Raw genomic sequence first — 16,697 nt, 5'->3', positions numbered from 1 at the left:
TGATTCAGTTCAGTCCTAATCAAAATGCCAGCAGGTTTTTTAAGAATTGAAAATTTAATTATGAAATCTATTTGGAAATTTAAACAACAGACCTAGAATTGCCAAAGCAAATTTGAAAAAGAACTAAGTTAAAGAAATTTTACAATCTGATTCAAAACTCATGGTAAAGCTATGGTAATCAAGACAACCTGGTATTGTCATGAAGATGGTTATATAGGTCATAGGGCAGAAGAGAGTCTGGAAGGAGACCCTAATGTATATGGTTGTTGTTGACAAAATTGCCAAGGTACCTCACTGAGGAAAAGGTTAATCTTTTCAACAAATAGTGCTGGAACAATAAGATATACATAAACAATTTTATGAACTACGACTGTTCAAATAGAAACAAATCAATCACCTAAAATACAGAAGAGCTAAAACTGTATAACTTAGAGAAGAAGCAGGAAAAAACCTTGGTAACCTTGAGTTATGAATAGATTTCTCAGGATACAAAAACATGAACCATAGAAGAAGAAAGGGATAAACTGGGCCTTGTGAAAATTGAAACATTGCTAAGAAAATAAAAAGATAAGTTACAAGTTGAGAGAAAATATTCACAACACATTGTCTGATAAAGTGTATTTAGAACACTTTAAGAACTCTCAGAACTTGATGATTTTAAAATAAACAATCTTATGAAAATAGGCAGAAGACTTGAACACTTAACCAAAAAAGAGATACAGACGTGGAAGGATAGGGGTTGACTTTGTAAAAGAACACGTGGGATGCTGGAAATGTTTTACATCATGATTGTGGTGGTGTCACGGCTGTATGTATTTGCCAAAATTCACTTAAGTACACACTTAAAACTGGTGACTATTACTGTTCATGTAATTTATTAAGTTATGTCTCAATAAGGCTGATTTTAAAAACAGACAAATTGAAGCAAAAAACCTAAATGATGCCAAGACTGCAAAGATCAAAGGATAGGCAAAAATATAATAGAAAATGAACAGATGTATTTGGGACACTTCAAAATTCAGTGGTAGTCCATGAATTATGAAATTCCATAAAGTAGACCTTTTTTAAGTATAGTACAAAAAACTAGAAATCAATAACAAAAGATTAAAATTAATAAACTACTTAGAAATGTAAAAACTGTCCTATGAAACTGCAAGAAAAAGGAAATCCAGACCACCAGAATAGGATATTTAAAAAGTAATGAAACTATCAGTTCAATGAAGTGAAATGTATGGGATGCTACCAAAGATCCTCTGTGAATTGTATTTTAAATGAAGTTAGTACAAAGGTTGAAAGATCGGTAGAAGAGTGTAAATGAAAAACTGGACCTCATCTGATTAGCTTTCCCAGAGTTTCATTTTCAAAATCTTTTCTTCTAGACCATAATTTTTCCTTCTAGTTCTGATTCTTGGTTATCTTGTCCAAAGTTACTGCCTTCAAGAATGTCCTCACAATTTGTATATATTGCCACTACATTTCTGGTACTCACTGAGAAAGTAGAAGAAATATGCATGTGCCCCATTTTGACATAATAGAAATTCAAGATTATTAGGTATGACTGTATTCATAGAAAAAAGGTAGAAATAAGTTTCTGAAATGATTAGCAATGATTTTCCTAGTATGAAACAACCAGGATTGAGCTTTGGGTCTTTTTTTCCCCTAAATGTTTTCTGATTTTTTTCTGTTTAATTTTTTGCTTTTTTTTTTTTTTTTACTGTTTTAAGTTTGGCATATATTACATCTATGAGAAACAGAACATATGAAAAGAAACTTCTTTGAGAGAAAATATTTTTATTATATTTGATTAAGAGAGTTTTTTTGAGGATATGACTTCATAATTTGTCCTTGAATAGATAGAATTTGGAAATATATTTAGGTGAGCAAAAGAGTCTTGGAGATGGTAGAATGTTGGATATATAAATGCTAATTGTTTTAGCATTTTCCCATCTTTTTACATATATTAGATATTTTCTAACTACTTTTAAACATGCAGATTTTAAAAAATTGAACTTCAGTCTTCATCAGTAAGCTCATCCATTTCTGGGAGAATTCTTCATTGATAACTAGCTTTCATCTTGTAAGCACTTTGGTTTTGCCCATTCTGTTTTTCAGCATGTCTCTTAAGCTTTTATTTCTGCCACTCAAAATTACAATTCTATTTCTTTTTTAATCTCATATGCTTTTTAATTTCTTCATTATATTAATTTCACTTATTTTAAATTATTTTATGTTATTTATTTTTCTTCACTGTTAATTTTTCTGTTTTATTGGATTTGATGGCTTTTCCTTCATTGTGATACTTCCTTTCAGTGTTTGTCAGCTTTTAGTTGTTAGTCATTTTTCCATATGAGAATTCCTCTTCTGCCTGTTGGTTGTTTTCAGCATAGTTTGCTTCTGCTGTTGGTGAGGGTGTGCCTACCTGAATAGATGCTGCAATACTTCTCTGTACACAACTGCTTTATCCTCTGGGTGAAGGTCACCAGGTAACACAGACAGAGGTGGAGGACAGAGCTGTCCTTCCCAGCTTCTCAGTTGGTTGTCCTCAGGCTTATCCTTCCTTCTTGTATTATTTGACTCTGTGCTTATGGCTTTTTCAGAACCACCCTTTTCTCTGGAGAAGTCTTTTCCTGTGGGCTATGGTTTTTTCTGGTAGTTTCTTAATAGATCTAACCCTGCCTATTTTTTATCCTTGGGGAATTTCTCAAAATATTAATTTTATTACTAGTAACATTCCTTTTTGATTTTTAACCTTATTTTCTGTTAAAATATCTCTCATTTTGAATAATGTTGATTGGGGAAAGACGTACAGGTGTGTGCTTAGTTTGTCATTTGATGTAACTTGATAATACTTGATACTTAGCAGTATTTGCAGTGATACGTTTGAACTAATTGCAGGTAATCTGAGAGCTATAGACCTTTGGTTTTAGAATGTAACTATAAAGCAAGATAAATGACGTGTATGTGTTTTCTATTGGGGAACATGAAGTACTATTACCATGGCTCTTTTAGCAATTTCTCAAATATCCCTTAACTAGATTAGAGTATGGATCATTCTGCCAAAGAGGAAAGTAACATTTGAGATTCGAGCAATAATTCACTTCTGAAAAGTCAGTAAGTGCTTTTCCCCATGTTAATTAACTAACTCATTTGAGCTGAAGTTAACTCACAAGATTACTAATCTAATGCTGGGAAAATAAACTAGGAAAGTGCCCACCGTTGCCCTAGAATGGTATCACTGTGCTCAAGCAAAAAAATGAAATAATCCTCACAGTATTACACATGGTTGAACACTCATTGTTATTTTATCTTCATGTAACTAAACTGTGCTTAGCTGAAACTTTGTTATTGTGTTGTTTTTTTCCTAGCTTGACGCTGTTAGAAGCAATCTTCAGAAAATTAAAGAAACTAAAAGTGATTATATAAGTGCTGCTGACATCTATAATCCAGATAAGACCATGCGAGTCCCTAAAAACAAACCGAGGCATCTACAGTCAGCCGCTGAAAACCCAGATGATGATGTTAGTGTAGAGGAAGACACGCAAGAAAAGGCAACTAAAAAGGCTGTAAAGACAGCGCTCCAGGTGACTGCACAAGAAGTGGAACTGGAAACTCTTGAGAAGAAGGGGGATTCCACACCTCAGAAAGCACCGACCAAGTCACAGCCGGGTGCCACCCCTCAGAAAAGTGAGAGGGCCAAGGAAGAAAGAGAAAATAACAGTTTAGATGAGGAAGATGAGCTGATGCAGGTATACCAGCTCCAAGTGGCTGAAGAAATGGCGAAGGAGATTAAGAAGAAAATCAGAAAGAAACTCAAAGAGCAGTTGACTTACTTTCCCTCAGATACTTCACTGCACGATGACAAATTGAGCAGTGAAAAAAGAAAAAAGAAAAAAAAGAAAGTTCCAATTCTGTCTAAATCTGAAACAAGGTATGTGACACCGATAAATATAAAATGTCCTCTTTAAAAAAAACACTCTTATTTTCAGCTTTTGAATGATACCTGTAGTTTCACAAAGAAAATGTCTTCCAATTGGACACGTGGCCAGGACAGTACTAACAGCTCACCTGTATGTAGCACCTTCCTGTGTGCTAAATGCTTTACAAGGAATATGTGCTATATTCCTTGTAACAACCCTGTGAAGAATAGTAGTATTATCATCCAGTTCTGTGGATGAGGAAACTGAAGGGTTTTCAGTCACAGAACCAGTAAGAAGCACAGCCGAACCTTGGCAGTCTTGCTCCATAATCACCACCTTTAACTCTTCACTTACGTCTGCTTCTTAAATAATTACCCAATTATTACCCCCTTTATTGAGTTACAAGCGCCTGTTTGAGTATATGAAAATAGCATTTTTCCATATTTTACAAATAATATTTACTCATTGTAGACTTACAGACACAGAGAAGAAAATAAAAGCAATCCAACCATCCAAAGATTACTATTAGCTTACCATTTTAGTGCATGAGAAATACATGTATCTCCCAATAGGAAATAATACCTATTTTAGGATTATCCTTGCCTCAATTCACTATTCACTTTGCTGCACCATAAGTAGTAATAATAATGGTACCTTTCTGATGGCTTGTACTTGGATTATATTTGCAGTACATTGGTCGTCTCTAATGACCCAATCGAAGCTGAACAAAAGGAATCTCCAGTTGGAGCAGTTACTTCAGATTCTCATCAAGATGATGAAATAAGCTCAGTGGAACAAAATGTGGATGACAACATGCAAGATGACACAAAATCCAAACCGAAAAAAAAGAAAAAGAAGGCTAAAGCAGGTTTGTTATTCAAATTAAATGAAAAATGCGTATCTTGGTAGGAAACACTTGATTCTAGGACTTCAGTCCTTAAAACTAAAGAAAATCTAGTCCCAAAGGGTATAATTGAAAAAAATCCAATGTAGTATATTTGGTACTTATGCTTGGATTCGTTTAGATTATAGCATTCATTTGTTTGTAACTATGGGCCTCTGTAATATCAGTCTTACTTGTCGTCTCTAATTAGTGACTTGATTCAACTCTAGAATGACATTAACTTTATAGCTGCTATTGTGGCATAGGAGATTTTTCTTCTTTATGTCATTGCCCGTAAATAATTATGACTTATAGCATTGAAATCTGTAAATGGTCAACAGCCCATAAAAATTTCAGATGTTAAAGCTGCATCTCTGTCGAACATGGTATCTTCCCAGTGCCTCCTAATTCAGCATCTCTCCTTCCTGCCCACTTTTCGTTTTACCTCTTGCATTCTCCCTTCCTCTTTACTCATTTCTTTTTTCTTATTTTTCTTTACTTATTCTTGCCTTTTTCTTACTTCTTACATCTTTTTTTCTTTTCAATTTCTATTTAATTGCCAAAAATTGAAACTAAAATAAGCAATTTTAGAGTATATGGTACTTATTCATTGGATGATTTAATTGATGGTGTTCTGTGGTTCCTGTAATTAAATTTTTAAAAAGAAAAGTATACGTATTACAAATATGCTACTTAATGAATTTTCACAAACTGAATATGCCTATAAAGTCATCATCTAAATCAAGAACCAGAACATCATTAGCACCCAGTAGAAGGACCACTACTCTCATGACATCTAATACATAGTTAATTTCCCCCTATTTTTCTGCTTTATTATAAATAGAATCATAAATACTGTGCTCTTTGTGTCTGCCTTTTTTTGCTCAAAATTATTTTTGTGAGATTTATACTGTTGTTGCATGCAGTTGAGCTTATTCATTATCAGTCCTGTTTTTGTACCGTGTAGATATCCATTGTGTGAATAAACCACAATTAATTACCTATTCTATTGATGGACTTTTGAGGTGTTTTCTAGTTTTAAGCGATTATAAATAAAGCTATAGTGAACACTCTAGTCACATTTTTTGGTGAGCATGTGTATACATTTTTGTTGGGCATATTCTTAGTAGAGTTGCTAAGTCATAGAGTATGTATATTTTAATAGAGACTTCCCACTTTCCACACTTGGGTTACCAATTGATACCACCAATATTTGAGAGCTTCCATTGCCCTACATCTTCACCAATATTTATATTGTCAGTGCTTTAAAATTTTAATCATTCTTAGGAGTGTGTAGTGATGATTTCATTTTGACTTTGATTTGATTTCTGTGTAACTAGTGAAGTTGAACATCTTGTTCATGTTTATTGACTACTTGGATTCCTTCACAGTAAATTTGTTCATATCTTCTGTGTATTTTTTAAGAAATGAAATTGTCCACTTTTTTCTTATTAATTTGTGAGAATATTTTATATAACTAAATAGCAGACTTTTCCCAGATATGAATACATATATATTGCAAATACCTTTCCACTCTGGGTTTTATTATTTTTCCCCTATTGGTATCTTTTGAAAAACAGAATTTTTAAATTTTACATAACCCCATATTATCCATGTTTCTCCCTTTGATGGTAAGTGCTTTCTGTAATTTGTTTAAGAAATCTTTCCCAAATTCTGAAGATACTTCTCTATATATTATTTTTCTAAAGGTTTTTTGTTCCACTTTTCACATTTAGATCTGCAGTTTATTTGGAATTGAGTTTTGTGTATGGGGATAGGTAGTGGTCCAGCCCCATTTTTTCCTCGTATAAATATACAATTGACCTAATACCACTTACTAAAGAGACCAGATTTTCATCTGCATTTCAGTGTCACTTTTATCACAAATAACATGACTCTGTAAATGGGTCAGTTTCGCTAGTCTCTGTTCTTAGATAGTTTGCACCACCACCACCACCATGTCTTAATTACTTTAGCTTTATAATAGCTCTTGCTATTTGGTATTGAAAGTACTCCAGTGTTTTTCTTCAACATTGCCTGGGCTGTCCTTTACCCTTTGCACTTCCATATGAATTTTAGAAGCAGCTTCTCTATTCTTCATTCCTCCCCTCTGATTTTGATTCAGATTGGGTAAATCTGAAGAGATACACAATTTAGCAACTCTCTAAATAGATTTCAAATCTTTACAAAGTATTCTTGCCATCCATAAAATTGTTATGCATCTCTGTTTATTTGTAAATTTCAGCAGTCTCTCTTTAGATTAATTTCTAAGTATGATTTTTTTTGTTTAATGGATATATAATTGACATACAATATTAAATAAGTTTCAGGTGTACAACATAATGATTTGATGTTTGTATGTATTGCAAAGTGATGTTTCTCAGTGCTATTGTACATAGCATTGCTTTTTAAATTTTTGTTTTCTGTTACTGATATTTATGTAGAAATGTAATTTAAAAATTTTTAATGTTGTATCCAGTGTTCTTGCTAAATCCATTTACTTCTTAGTGTTTACCCATATTTTGAATTTTCTGCATACACAGTCATATCATCTGTTAATAATGATAGCTTTATTGCTTCTTTTTCAGTTCTTATCTCTTATTCCTTATTCTTCATACACCGGCTAGGACTTCCATTACAGTGTTAAATAGAAGTGGCAATAACAAGTCGTCTCCTCTAGCTGCCAGCCTTGGATGAAAACTTTATTATTTCATCATTGAGTGTGATATTTGCTATAAGCTTTTTGTAAATACCCTTTATCAGATTAATGAGCTACCCTCTATTCGTAATTGGCCAATCATTTTTTTAATCATGAAGAGATACTGAATTTTATCAGGTACTTTTTCTGCATCTATCAACATCATCATATTAAATTTCACCCTTTTTTTCTATTAATGTGGCTTATTATTTGATTAAGCCATCTTTGTGTTCTTGGCAGTGGTTGGGGAGACCCACTTTGTTGTGATGTATTAACTCTCTCTTTTTTAATCTATTACTGGATTTGATTTACTGGTACTTTGTTAAGGATTTTTGTATCTGTGTCATGAGAGAGATTGGTTTGTACTTTTCCTTTCTTGAAATACCCAGAGTTGTTGATGATCTCAAAAAGAATGGAGGGATATTTCATCTTTTTGAAGCTATTGTATTGAATATATTCATGTTTAGGGTTGTTATATCTTTCTGTCAGATTGACGTTTTTATCATTGTCTTAGTCCATTCAAGCTGCTATAACAAAATATTGTAGACTTGATGGCTTAAACTATAAACATTTATTTCTCATGGTTTTGGAGGCTGGGAAGTCTAAGATCAAAGTGCCTGCAGATTCAGTGTCTGGTGCGGGCCCACTTCCTGGTTGCAGACTGGTGTCTTCTCACTGTCCTTATATGGTGGAAAGGGCAAGAGAGCTCTCTGGGGTCTCTTTGATAAGGGCACTAATCCCATTCATGAAAACTACCCTCATGACCTAATCACCTCCCAAAGGCCCAGCCCCTTAATACAGTCACATCGGAGGTTAGAATTTCAGCCTATGAATTGTTGGGGGGACACAGCGTTCAGTCTATAGCAGTCATTACGCAGTGTCCTTCTTTATCTCTGATAATCCATTTTCCCTTAAAGTCTACTTATGGTTTGAGTTTGCATAGTATGTTGTTTCCCATCCTAATTTCTCCACCATGTCCACGGTGTACCCTTAGGTGGTGCCAACCTGGTCAGGGAGGGGCAGCCTTCAAACCTGTGTTTGGCCCGTGGTCTCCAGGTCTAGGCAGGGCTTGTTAGTACTCCATTCCGTCCCTCCCCATCCACTGGACTCCCTGCCTGTGTCTGCTTTGCATCCCTTTGTCTGGGCCACGGTGTCTCTGCATTGCTTTCCTTTTTGCCTTCACCTCTTTTCTCCCCTGACCCCAGCACATGTGGGGTCTCAGTCCCCAGGCTGTGAACTCCCTGGGGACAAGCCCCCAGTAAATGTGAAGTGCTGTTGTTCACACCCCGGATATCCTCTTGTTTGTGATCTTTCTGTGTCCTTATATTTATCATCTCACTGTTAGTCTTCTGTATGATCTAAGTATTTTATATTCTGTATTCTCTTTATCTTTTGAATTATTCAGGTTATTTTTTTAAAGTTTGCTCCCTCTATTTACTTATTAATTATACATCCTTCTATTATTTTTAAGCTGTTACTCTAGAGAACATTAAGTTCATTCTTGACTTATAATACAAATTATATTAATACAAATTAACTCCCTCACAAAATACACTTGCCCAACACTGCTAAACATTAGAGTAGTTTGACTCCATTTGAATTTTGTCAGTTGCTTTCTCTGCATCTGTCCCTCTCCTTTCTAGTTCTTCTCATGTATTTTAGTTCTACATATATTTTAAACTTCACAGGTATTAGTTACCATTTTGTAAAGTTGATATTAATTTATTTTCATCCCCAAATTTACTTTTTCCTTTATTTCCATTTTTCATCTGCTTGAAGCACTGTTTATCCTCTCTCTCAGTGCAAGCCTGCTGATTCACTCAGACTTTGTTGTGTTAAAATGCCTTTACCTTCATTTATGAAATGTATTTACTAGTATATAATTTCAGTTTACAGGAAATCATACAATTGTCTTCTGGCTTCCATCATTTTTGTTCCCGACTGCATTCTTGTTTCTGTCCCATTGAAGGAACTGTTGTCTTTTTTTCCCTCTGGCTGCTCTTTAGGTTTTCCTTTTGTCTTTGGTGTCAGTATTTTATCATGCTATGCCTACATAAAGCTTTATTGAAATTCACCCTGCTTAGAGTTTACTGGTTGATACCATTTATCAGTTGTGGAAAATTCTTAGTCATTATTCCTTTGAATATGGCTCTTCACCATTCTCTCTTGTTTTTCTAGATTATAATTTCACAAACTCTCAAGTTTGTACACATGTTTCTTATGGGTTTTTTTCCCCGTATATTTCTGCTTTTTTCCCCATTAGGCTTTGGTTTGGATATTTATATTGATTTTTCTTCTGTTTCACTAATCATGTCTTCCTTTGTGTCCAATATGCTTTTAGACACATCCATTGAATTTTTAATTTCAGACATTACATTTTTCAGTTCCAGAATGCTTATTTTTTAAGAATTCCAATTCTCTGTAGAAACTCTACATTTTTAAAAATTATTTTGTCCATCTTTCCCTTTATTTTCTTGAGCATATTAGTCATAACTTAAGTCCTTGTGTGCTAACTCCAATTTGGATCATCTGTGGGTCTGCTTCTGTTTTCTGGTTTTTTCCTTGTTTATTAGTCATATAGTCTTGCCTCTTTTATGTCTAGTAACTTTTTATCATATGCTGGCCATTGTGTGTAGAATCCCAGAGACTCCAGATGATTTTATCTTCCACTAGAGAGGATTTCCTCTTTCCTCTCTTAGACAGACAGAGTGGGCAACTGATTTCAACTAATCTGAGCTAAGTCAGATCTGGGTTGTAGTTTTGTTAAGTTCTATCTCTGATTTGCCATGTTCCTAGGCTGTGGCCTTCCAGGTGTTTCAAAGTGAGAGCATGGCAGGTATCTGTCTTCAGAGGTTTTCAGCTTAGTCCTTTAGCCTTCTGCCCCATGCAGCTTCAAATTTTGGCAAATGTCTTGAGGGGGAGACTGGCCGTGTGTTTGAGGCCCCTCAAGTCTCCAATTTTGTCACTCCAGCCCCGCGTGAACGCCAAAATCTCTGCTGGTTTCTCTGTCCCCCAGTAGGGGCCTTCTGCCAGGGGCCACGCCTGGATTCTCAACCTCTAGATGCGCCCAGAATTGGTAAGTGACCCCAGGTGAAAAGTGGCTGTAGGTAGAAAATGACCATGTCCTCCAGGGCTTCCTCTTTGCCTGTTTTGTTTCAGGCCCCTCCCGCTGGTGGGTCATTGTTTCCTAGTACCATAAGACTGGGAGATTTCACTACCTCTTCAGCCTCTCACGTAGTCCCGGTATTCAGTTTTGTGAGGAAAATTATCCCTGTGTTTGAGACTCCTCAAACCTCCAGTTTTATCACTCTAACCCCATGAAACCACTAAAAATTTTGCTGGGTACTCCTTCTCTAAGTAGTGACCTTCTGCCTGGGTCCTCTGCTCATAACAAATGTCCCCACACACTGAAACAGCTGCCAGTCCATCACCTCTGATTGATTCTCCCTCTCTGGAATTTTATTCCATCTACTACTATACATTATTTCTGTACTTTTCTGATGCCTTTAAAAATAAGGTTTTTGTCTTTTATTTGGCTTTTCAAGTTGTTGTTACCAGAAGCATTGACCTGCTATGTTCTACTGCATCCTACTCAGAAGTAGAAATTACAGTTATAAATGATTTGAGTGATACATGTTCCTCTTAGAAAATACCTAGATATTTGCCTCTTATTTTTTTTTTTTTTGTCTTTGCCTCTTATTTTTTTCTCTTTGTGTTGTCGGTCCTTGTTAGGGAAAAAAAGAAACATTCCTTGCCCTATTTTAATGCATTAGTAAACGCAGTATTTACTCTAAGAATGTAGTCTGCTCTTGTCCGGCTTTTTCTTTCCTTTTCCTTGAAGTGCCTTTGTTAACAAAGACAAATAATCATGGATCGAAAAGATTAGATTATATGCAAATTCAGTGTTTATTGTTATGGGAACAGTTAGGTATAACTTTGATTTTCTTCCATGCCTGTAGTTTCAGATGATAATGAAGACACTGATGGCGATGGTGTTCATGAAATAACAAGCCGAGATAGTCCAGTTTATCCCAAATGTTTGCTTGATGATGACCTTGTCCTGGGAGTTTACATTCACCGAACTGATCGACTTAAGTCAGATTTTATGATATCTCACCCGATGGTGAAAATTCATGTGGTTGATGAGAATACTGGTCAATATGTCAAGAAAGATGATAGGTAATTTTTTTGATTGGACAGTTAACCCTTGCAATTGAAAATGTGTACAGTAGAAGTCCTCTTTTCTGCCATTGACAGTCAGTGGGAATAGAGCTATAGATTCTAATTAGAGAATATGACAGTCAGTGGGAATAGAGCTACAGATTCTAATTAGAGTATAGTTTACATTTCTAGGTGTTTATCAGCCATTGATATTCATCAGTATGTTTTACAGAAGAAATGGGGAACATTTATTAATTCAGTAATTCATTTTAAGTGGAGTGGAGTTGAAAGAATTTCTCCCAAGCTTAATGGCTAACTTATGACATTTAAATTGCATTGTGAATCATCTTATGTTTCACTGTAAATGCTTAGTTTTCTAACCTCATATTTTTCTTTTGAAATTAATATGTTATCTGTGCCTCAGGTAAGGCAAATATCTTGAATTTAATTTTTTTCATAATATTAATTCTATAGCTAATACGTGCTTGAAACCCAAATAAAAAGTATAATAAAATAAATGACTCTACTAGAATTCAAAATAATTATTTGCCTAGAAAAAATGGCAAGGATAGGAAATACAAAAATTGTAAAAAACTTTATTCACTTACTCATCTTGGAGCATACAAAGAAAATATGGCACACCTCAAAGTACTTACAGTCCTGTTGTGCTCGTTTTGTTATTTAAATCTACTGTACTAAATTAATCACAAACTCATTTAAGATTCTGAACATGTTACTTTCTTCCAGCTCTGCATGCCAAAAGTATAATCATACTTCTCACTTTATATTTAAATAGTAAAATAATTCTGTGACACTGACTGTTAGTTTATAAATGCAAGATGAAAGCAAGTTACTACCACTTTTAAGTCTCAAACAATTTATAATTTTCTAGATAAAATAAATTTTCCTTATATTTCATGGCTGGTTGCCTTATATTTCATTTCCTGGTTGCCTCACCTTGAACACTCTTGTTATTTTTTCCTTTCTTTCTCGAACTTATGAAGAATTGTGTTAATGTAAGTATCTTTTTTGAACAGTGAACGGCCTGTTTCATCTTACTATGAAAAAGAAGGCATGGATTATATTCTTCCTATTATGACCCAGCCGTATGATTTTAAACAGTTAAAATCAAGACTTCCGGAGTGGGAAGAACAAATTATATTTAATGAAAACTTTCCCTATTTGCTTCGAGATTTTGATGAGAGCCCTAAAGTCATCCTGTTCTTTGAGGTATGAATTGAATAGAGCAATTTAAACTAAATTTTAGTTAATATTTTAATAGCACAAATATAAGCTGTAATTTTAGTAGATCAATAATATAGCAAAGTACTTTTTTTTTTTTGCTTAGTCAAAGATGGAGGCGTTTATTAGCCTCTCAAATTTTCTTCTCTTCGTCTCTTGATTGTTCCCTCAGAAAGATAGGAAACTCTCACAGTTTGATCCCTAGGAATAATGTACTTGTACTGTGCTATAGAGATACAAGTAATAGTGTATTTGCTGAGCATTTACTAGTGCAAGTAGTTAGCCATTTGATTTACTCTTTATTGTTTAATCCTTACAACAATGCCATGACTATTAAGTGAAGTGATGAATCTAATCTGTCTAAACAATCTTCCATTCTTAACCCTTTTCACAAAATATAAACTCATTTATATCAGACTTCCTAAGAGTTTTTATACTACTAGAAGAAATAAAGATGAAAATACACAAATTACTTGACTAATACAATGTGTCATATAACCACAATGAAGTAGAACTTCTTAAATGTGAAGGGTTAGTAGAGGGTCATAGCAGTCAGGGAAAGCTTTATAAAATGGATAGCCTTTGAACTGACTTTTTTAAAAAACTAAATTTGTTTAAAATAAAAAACAAAAACAAAATGAGTTCACCTATTTCTTTCAACTCCCAATCCTCACCTCTAGCAACCACCGAGCTGTTCTTGTATCTATGATCTTGGTTAGCTAGCTTAGATTACACATATAAGAGAGATCACGTGGTGTTTGTCTTTCTCTGACTTATTTTACTTAGCATAATGCCCTTGGGATCCATGCATGTTGTCGCAAATGGCAAGATTTCATTCTTTTTTATGACTTAATAATATTTCATTGTGTATATACACCACAACTTCTTTATTCATCAGTGGACACATGGTTTGTTTCCATATCTTGGCTGTTGTAAATAATGCTGCAATGAACAGTTGCTGCAAATAACTACTTTTTAAATTAGTGTTTATGTTTTTTTTTATGAATACTCAGAAGTGAAATTGTTGGATCATATGGTAGGCCTATTTTTTATTTTTTAAGGAACCTCCGTATGTCTTCCACAATGGCTGCACCAATTTACATCCTCAACAACACTGCACAAGGGTTCCCTTTTCTCTACATCCTCACCAACACTTGTTATTTAGTCTTTTAATGCTAGTCATTCTAACAGGTGTGAGTTGATAGCGCATTGTGGTTTTAATTTGCATCTTTCTCATGATTGATGGTATAGAGTATCTTTTTATCTTTTTCATGTACCTGTTGGCCATCTGCATGTCTTCTTTAAAAAAATGTCTACTCAGATCTTCTGACCACTTTTTAATCAGATTTCTTTTTTTGCTATTGAGTTTTATGAGTTTTTTTAAATATAATTTGAATTTTAGCTGACTTATTCTAATTTTTTACTGTAAAGGAAATAAAGGTTCAGAGCATAAAGTGATTACCCCAAAGTTACTCTTATTTTAAGTGCAGAATTAGTGTTTAAAGATAATTTGAACTTAAAGTACTACATTTCTTTTTTGTACTTCATGGTATCTCTCCATAAGCAAGGAAAAGTAAAGAAAGCCTCTCCTCCAGTTTAAAAAAGATGAGAATTTTAGCATGGGAAAAGCGAGACATGATCAGAGCCAATAACTGGTTTTGTAGAGTTACTTGTTTTTATGATCCTTAACTCAGATAATCTGTGTGTGTTTATGATATGAATATTCTACCATTTACATCTGTGATGGTGTTACATGATTTGTAAAAGCTGTGCTTTTTAAAAAAGTGATGTAATTTATATATCAAGGTACTGTTTCTTTGTCATAGAAATTTGTCATTTTTTTAATCATAATGTTCTATTATATTCATTTTAGTAACATGAGATTTAGGAAAGATTGTGGGATTATAAACACTTTCAATTACTTTTTAAGTTTTGACATTAAAATATTATTGTCTACAAAACTAATTTCTGATTTCAACTGTTTAAGGGTTTGTTGAGGACAACTTGATATTATCTATCAGCAGTCCTTAAAGCTATTATTCTACTTTTAGATATTTCTCCTAAATGACAAGTACACAAAGGTGTGTGTACGGATATTTATTTAAGCACTGTTTATAATAACAGAAGTTTTAAGGAAACAAGTCTCTTTAGTAAGAGGTTTGGTTAACTAAATTATGGTTTTTTTTTAAATTTATGGTATTTGTAATATAGAAGAATACTAGGTAGCCATTAACATGATGGTATACATTTTATGGGTTGCATGTGTATATTGACTTGAAGAGCTATCCACTACATATCATATGAAAATAGCTTGCAAAATAGCATTGGATTTGTAGTAACATATGTATATTTAGGAAGACACAGAAAAAGGTTTAGATATGTGTAGACCTGTGGTCTTGATTACAAGTCGTTCTTACTCTTGCATACTTTTCTTATATAATCGGTGTTTTTTCACTGTGAATGCATTATATCTGAAGGCAAATTTAAGTATATAAAGAAGAGGAATAGATGGAGTCTGTGTTAGTTTTTAAGCAGTCTTCTGTAAAGATTTGTTATCTCCGCTGAGCTTTTGATATAAACACCAGTGAGCTCAAAGTGATAGTCTGTGACAAGTACCTAGAATACAGGTAGTCCTGTGGCAGGTTGTGATTGCAAGTCCATAACATACAGACAAGATGGAGATATAGAAGAAATTCTCCTGAGAAGCCTAATGACAACATATATCCAAAGAGAAGATACCCAACTTCAGGAAGGTGATCCAAGGAAGGGCCCATAGATGAGGCCATGAATTTTTCAAACTATCCTTTGAAATCTGCTCTCATACATAAAAAAAATGAGTAAAGCTTAAGAATTCTATGCCTGGTGTATTTGTGCCTAGACTATATTTGAGGTAATTAATACTTTGTCATGGATTTTAAATAAATCGTAAGGGTTTATTAATAAAAAATGAAGTGGTCAGAAAATGAACCTCACTAACTAGGTGAGTTAACTTAAAAGTGAGTGAAATGAGATAAAAATGTTTTTCCTCTAACAGAGGATTTTTTAATTTTGGTAATATATTATTAGAAAATATTAAATTCTAGGTAGCTTAGTATTCTGTGAAGTAATTTTTTATGCTTATTTACAGATTCTTGATTTCCTAAGCATGGATGAAATTAAGAATAACTCTGAAATTCGAAACCAAGAATGCGGCTTCCGGAAAATTGCCTGGGCATTTCTCAAGGTATGTTTCTTAACCGTTTTAAGCAGTTTTAAAATAAACTTGAAATCTGATTGGCCACTTTTTCCCAAGTCAGTTTGGTTTCGTATAAGGGGTTATGTTAACAAGGTAATATTGTGGTGGTGAAGGGTTATGAATTCAAGCTCAGGTGTTGCTCATTCAGATTCTTAACGATTTACTGAGTGCCTAGTGTTTCCAGGTACACTTTTTGGCTCTGAGGCTCCAGCATTGAAAAAGGCACAGCCCTGCCATCATTATTCAGCTCAACAAATATTAATTATTAAACTCTTTCTATGTACCAGCCACTGTTCCCATTGGTGAATAAAGAAGATAAACTCCTTGACCTCAAGGACTTCATATTCTAGCAAGAAAAATAAACATAAAACAATTGATTATACAATTTATCACTTAGTACAAATTTTGTACATACTGTCAAGAGGCATGGGGTGGATGATGAAAACATCCTGCAGGGTCAGGAAAAGGTTTCCTATAGAAGAGACATTGAACCTGAGCATTAGACAGATGGCAGTAGCAGGGAAGAGAGAGTTCTAGATAGAAGGTACAGTCTGTGCAAAG

At 34.1% G+C, this 16,697-nt stretch overlaps 1 protein-coding gene across 15 annotated transcripts in view; it reads left to right on the top strand.

Annotated features, from left to right (window-relative positions):
* The window catches only part of AHI1 (Abelson helper integration site 1), a 176,117-nt gene that overhangs the window by 11,463 nt on the left and 147,957 nt on the right, over nt 1-16,697 (top strand). For 13 of the 15 annotated variants that reach the window (XR_004322013.1, XR_004322012.1, XM_032484982.1 and 10 more), the window contains exons 4-9: nt 3,366-3,928; nt 4,607-4,785; nt 10,470-10,574; nt 11,458-11,677; nt 12,697-12,889; nt 16,029-16,124. Coding sequence is in view for 13 of the 15 variants with exons in the window: in XM_032484982.1 (XP_032340873.1) it covers nt 3,366-3,928; nt 4,607-4,785; nt 10,470-10,574; nt 11,458-11,677; nt 12,697-12,889; nt 16,029-16,124 (1,356 nt within the window). In the remaining 2 variants the exon portion in view is untranslated. The remainder of the gene's footprint in view (nt 1-3,365; nt 3,929-4,606; nt 4,786-10,469; nt 10,575-11,457; nt 11,678-12,696; nt 12,890-16,028; nt 16,125-16,697) is intronic. The other 2 variants (XM_032484985.1, XM_032484983.1) reach the window with 1 other exon arrangement.

The sequence above is a fragment of the Camelus ferus genome, chromosome 8 (assembly GCF_009834535.1).
Source record: "Camelus ferus isolate YT-003-E chromosome 8, BCGSAC_Cfer_1.0, whole genome shotgun sequence".
NCBI lineage: Eukaryota > Metazoa > Chordata > Mammalia > Artiodactyla > Camelidae > Camelus > Camelus ferus.
The sequence above is the reverse complement of the archived record's forward strand: the minus strand, read 5'-3'. Positions and strand labels throughout refer to the sequence as shown.